At 32.7% G+C, this 6,000-nt stretch overlaps 1 protein-coding gene across 1 annotated transcript; it reads right to left on the bottom strand.

The window, feature by feature from the left end:
* Window positions 1-913: 913 nt before the first annotated feature.
* Window positions 914-3,209, bottom strand: LOC110425153 (protein NUCLEAR FUSION DEFECTIVE 4-like). Its single transcript, XM_021439968.2, has one exon. It carries the CDS (start codon window positions 3,055-3,057, stop codon window positions 1,186-1,188), a length of 1,872 nt encoding a protein of 623 aa, XP_021295643.1. The 5' UTR covers window positions 3,058-3,209; the 3' UTR covers window positions 914-1,185.
* Window positions 3,210-6,000: the final 2,791 nt, after the last annotated feature.

The raw sequence follows: 6,000 nt of genomic DNA, 5'->3' as shown, positions 1-6,000 counted from the left end.
AATAACTTTGGAATACATGAAATGTTTTTTATCTAAGTTTGCCGGTAAAATTAGGGAGAGTACCCCCAATATTTCTTCATATTTAAAGAAAAAAAGGGTTGGTCCCAAGATATTTATATATATATATATATATATATATTTATCTGTAGGGGACCTTCACAGTGTCAATCGAAAAGGAACTTTGGGTCCACTTTGAATCTCGATAAGCATGATACCTCCTTATAAGGCAATTGTTATAATTTGATATTTTTATTAAGAAATTTTAAATAAAATAGATTTTTATCATGATTAATTATTATTAATTAAAATATCACATATCATTTTATATCACACGATGCTAATATGTTGATGCGATATAATAACATGATCATGTGACATTTTTATTATCACTGTTAATAAAATGTCGCATAAAAAATAACAAGTGATAATTTTGACTAATGATAATTAATCAACGGTCAATTATAAAGATATATTTGATTTAAAATAAAAAAAATTTAATTAAACATAATAAAAATATAAAAAAATTAATTAAAAATTTTAAATAATTTAAAAATATTTTAAAATATTATTACCCAAAAAGAATCATGTTATATTAAAATGGAAAGGATCCGAACATCTTATTTTATGCCTATTGAAGGCTTAAGATTATAAGTAAACATGGCAGGTGAGCAAGGGCCAATGAGCATTGAGCAGTCCTAGGCTTAATCGCTCCCCAACTCTACACTTAAACAAGGGATCGAAATATAATTGGTTTTTCATTGTTTGCTTACTTCAAGGAACTCATCTTTGCTGTCAATCAGGAATATTCAAATGGTAACGTTTTCAACGCATTGAATCATAATTCAATTATCTATTAATGGAGGCCTATGTGGGCAACCTTAAAATAAATTGATAGGAACTTGTATAGTCAAAGATCACCGTTGCCGACTTCCTTTTTTTTATTCAAAAACCCTGTAAATTTTATAAAATAACCCATGGAGTAATTTTGTTTCTCCTTTGTTGTTGAACACAAACGTCAATACAAATTATAGAGAAAAAAAAAAAGAAAAGAAAAATACAAAGAAAATCCCACCATATCAAATGTGCATTATAATTCAATGAGACTGTCTCCCATATTTTTCTATGCCTATATCTGTCCCACTTGTCAGAGGTTTACAACAGTAAAATATATATGTATAGATATCTCTACCCTGTCTTGGCCTCCGGTCCAATGCCGTTTCCGGTAGCCGTTCCGTTCGGATGACTGACCCCATTTGCGGTCGCCTTTACATCTGGCAACGCAATTCCATCTCCGTCGGCCGCCATCTGCATCTCGGTTGCTTTGGCCTCCTCTCGGAATTTTTTGTAAATGTCACTCTTATAAAACTTTCTGGTCCTAAGTGCCAAAAGAAATGCAACAACAGTGCCAAATAATGTGGCTGCTGCGATTATAATGAAGGACAATTTGAAGCACTCAACCCCATTGCAATCCAGATCCTCACCAGCCTTCCTTTCAATTCCCAAAGCTGCCATTTGCTTCTTAGCCTCTCTGTCATACAAATTCCCAGCCACTTTCACATTAAGTATATAGGACCCAATGGGGCTGGCCACTGACCCAAAATTATACAAGGTAGAATAGTACTTGAGGCCAAAAATTTCAGATATTATTGCGAAAAGTAATGGCCATTGAGCCCCAAAGCAGAACCCAATGATTACTGATGCAATATAAAGGCCTCCAGGGACACCGAAGGCTATCAAAAGGTGACCAACGCATGAGAAAAGCATGATCAAGGTGAGCATTAGGGGTCTAGGAAACTTGTACTTGGCCAAGAAAATTTCTGATACGAAACCTGCTGTAACTCTGCCAAGGTAATTCCATATACTCACAAGGGACACGAATGTGCTTATGCTTCGTGTAGGGTACCCCAGGGAGGTTCCAATCTGTCCCAGATTGTCAATTGCAGTTAAGGTACCCCCGACCCCACAAGTTGTGGCTAGGAAAAGAATTAACATGTCAAGGCTGAAAAGAGCCTGCAAAATTGTGTAGTCGTCGCCTCTGTTTGGTGGATTGAATGCTGTTTTCCAGCAGGAAACATTGGCTTGATCAGGGCCTGATTCGTTATTGGCTAAAATCTTTGCTGTGCTTGATGATGAGTGAGCCTCAGTGTTCTCCAAGGATACCTCGGAGCTTGGCTTCTCAGTGACAATATTCAATGGAGAAGGATCATTTAAGGCCCTATTCTTGGCCTCCCAAAGCTTGTATTCCTCCATAATCACAACACCAAGTGGCAAAAAGAGCAAGAAAAGAACCATGGCAGCACTGCCACCGTATTCAGGTCGTGTAAACACAAACTTTTTCTCTACAATGATAATAATCATAAGGAAAGAAGCAAGACCAAGAGAGATGTAGAGAAATTTGTAGAAAACTTTGACCTCATTAGACTGGTGAGCCACCTTCATGATCCGAATTGTTCTTACAAAACAAAGCGAGATAACAGCTGGAAGCCAACCGATGAGCAAGATCAAGGACTTAGAATCATCTCCATAAAAAGCATGGTACAATTGAGTTATGATTGCCCCACTTAGGCCAACATAACCTTTCAGGATTCCCAGCACAACGCCGCGGCTTTCAGGGAAATTCTTGACGCAGGTAACAAGAGATCCGGTGTTTGCAAAGGCTTGAGAATTGGCACCGATACATATGTACAAACACATGTGCCAAACTTGAGGCCTAGCGATTCTTTTGGTCACGCCCATCCAAATCATGAAGTAGCCAAAAAAGTTGAGGACTGCCCCAACAGACAACACGAACCAAGGCGGTGTGACCTCTGCCATCAGGCCTGCAAGGACTCCAACATTGGTGCCCAAATCCTTGAAGAAACTGAGCAAATTGAGTGTGGTTTGATCATAGCCTAGTGAAGTTTTAATCTCATTGGAGTACAGGCTAAACATGTAGGTTGCACCAGCGGCAGACATGATCAACAATGAACCGAAAACCATTAGCCATGGCCCTGTAAGGATCTGGACCCCAAAGCTCTTCATGTTAGGCATGCCACCACCTGGCCCTGCAACCACCATGTTTGCAATTCTCTTTTGATGTATTACTTGAAATAGTGTTTCTACAAGATTGTTGCAGAGTTTTTTGATAGCCTGCTGCTTAATATATAGAGAAGGAACAAAGAGTGTGGTAGTGCATATGCATGTAAGAAGGGAAGGGACTTAATGGTTGACTCGTAGAGTCTCTCAGGAAAACTTTGGATAATTATTGCCAGAAATATAACCTTATTTGAAATCTTATCCTTATGAAAATTTACTTACCATAATGGTAAAGATTGAGAACTTGGATTTAACTAAGAAGGGTGGGATAGTATTTGCTCTCTTAAATGGACAATTAAATATTTTTTTCCTTTTACTTGTTTGAGGAATTAATATTTATAAGCCGCCAATTTGGACAAGGCTTCTAATTTATTCTGTCTTTTTTCTGTTCCTTTCTCATGTTTTCAGATTGGAGATAGAAGGGGATGGTGGAATTTGTGATAGGAAGTATCATACAAATCAGTGTCACCACCCGCTTTGACCTTCACTGTTATAATAACAGCCACCATTTGTTTCCCCATTTAGTCACCTCCCTCCATAACTGTTCTTCCTTGTATCTTTCTGGCTCCATAACATATATATATATATATATATATATATATATATATATATATAAAGGATTTTTCTATTAAAAGAGTGAAAGTTGAATTTTCTTTTCCCAAATATTATACTTGATTATACCAAAAAAAAGTTACACTTGATAAAAGATGAATAAAATTATTATTTATCAATTATCTTTTAACAAGTGTAATTTTATTATTGTACTTTTTAATTTCATTCAAAAATAATTAAAAAAATTAACTCCAAATTAAAAATACGGTGATAAAATTACGTCTCATTAAAAACTGGATGGTAAGTTTGTTACATCATTTTAAGTAAAATGATAAATTTAGATCTTATTTGAAACAAACTTAATGATTATTTATGGTAAATTTAAAAGTATTTGAAACGGTGCATTTTCATAATAAAATTGTAAAATTTGACAAAGTAAAACGGACGATACCTTGTTAATATCTTATAATTAATTAGCACTTTAGCTAGTATCATATCATGCAGGTACCTCTTCCATTTGACTTAGCCTTATAGTATTTTTTTTTTTTTTAACTTCTAATAGAAAAATGGCAGATCCTTCAATTAATTAAATTAAACAATGATTCATTTCTTAATTTTTTATTTTTATTATTTATCCTTACGTACATAATATACAATAACATCGGAAGAAAACTAAAAAAAAATGGTGTTGCTTTCTTTGGACTGAACTACATCTTATTAGAAATACTCCATCTAAATATTTTAATTCCTTCCAAGTTGATTTTGGATGTTTCTTTATTTTATAAAAAGACAAATTGACTTGTAATTTAAAAATTAATGGTGTATTATCCTGGAAACTACTTGAAGGATAAGATTTGGATGAAGTTTTCTTATGTGAAGTTCATAAATTAAATCAAATTTTAAAATGAAAATAGAGTTTGGAAAATAAATTAGGTATAATGTAAGTAATTTAATCAAATTTTAATGCTTTACATAAATAGGCGATTTAATTAAAAATTATGATAAAATTAATTATTATCACTATTCAAAAACTATTGATTTCATTTTGTCATAGGGAATTATTTTTAATTAGTAATTCTTTATATTTTATCTATTTATATATCAAAATTGTAGCAATATATCAATTTTTATTTTGAATAAGGTTTTAATTAATTATTTATAATAGAAAGTATCAGGAAATTCGCCTATATCTTGCCCATTCTTGAGAAAATACAGAGATGGAATGAATGCGTACTATCCGTAGACTAAGACAATGACTCCTACAAGACAACTTAATTAGAGCTAACCTTTTGTGTTGTCTTAATTCATCCAACAAGGACCAATATTTCTCAAACCCTTAAACCTAACCAATCAAACAAATGATTCTCTAATCTGTGTCCCTGTTTCAGCAAAAGCTTTCAGCACACCATCAAGCATCCATCACACATTAATTTTTATGACAAATAATTCTGATTTGATATGTAGATAAAATTACGTATTCGTAAAATTATTCTTAAAGTACTATTAATTGATTTAATTTTTAATGAACCCTACCATACACAATATCAGTTATTAACTTGATTCAAAAGTTTTTATTATTTGACAATCAACCTTTTGTGGGGTTTCGGCAGTCGAATTAATCTGTCCGAATAACAACGTAAGTGTTTATAAATATTTGTTAAAATTAATTAAATAATTATTAAAAAAAGATAAGATTAAATTATCAAAATCTTTTATATAAATATTACCTTAAGTATACCTGTTAATGTTTCCCATTGTTTTTAATTGAAGGTTAGAAAAGGACTATAGAACATCATCATCATCTAGAAAAATGGTTAAAGAAAAATATCCTTTCTGGTGAAGATTCTTGACGGCAAGAATAATATGATCATCAAGGCTTTCTTCCACAATTGAATTGATAACTCACAAGAGATTCGTGGATGAATTCTTTGGGAAAGGGGCTGCCATCAAATGAAAGCTTCCCTAGAGAGTTACTTGCCCCCTCCCACCATCCTTCCTTAATTCATTGTTTGATTAATTAATTAATTTTTTTGGATTAATTACTTTTTAATCAACCAATTTTTAAAACCCATTTTCAGTATTTTTATAGGTGTGTGTTCACGTTGACTCACAGACATATGATTAAGGCATCATTATCGTTGCATATATATACTTTTTGCAAATAATTGTGAATAATAATATTATGATGCAAGATATCGATATCACTTCAATTCGAATTAATTATACGAGAAATCAACTTTGAAATATATGAATTTATTTCTCGTCGATCGTAATCAAGTTTTCACTATTAAACTTGTGCAATTAATATTTATTAACATGTGATTGAGTGAAATTAATGAGTTAGATTATGTTAGCAAAACTAGTTGAAGGAAA

Source organism: Theobroma umbraticum, unplaced genomic scaffold (assembly GCF_002168275.2).
Source record: "Theobroma umbraticum cultivar Fairchild unplaced genomic scaffold, ASM216827v3 scaffold_81.0, whole genome shotgun sequence".
In the NCBI taxonomy this organism is placed as follows: domain Eukaryota; kingdom Viridiplantae; phylum Streptophyta; class Magnoliopsida; order Malvales; family Malvaceae; genus Theobroma; species Theobroma umbraticum.
The sequence above is the reverse complement of the archived record's forward strand: the minus strand, read 5'-3'. Positions and strand labels throughout refer to the sequence as shown.

Excerpts from the sequence above, each read along its gene's own strand:
- LOC110425153 (XM_021439968.2), bottom strand. The coding sequence starts at position 3,057 with ATGGTGGTTGCAGGGCCAGGTGGTGGCATGCCTAACATGAAGAGCTTT.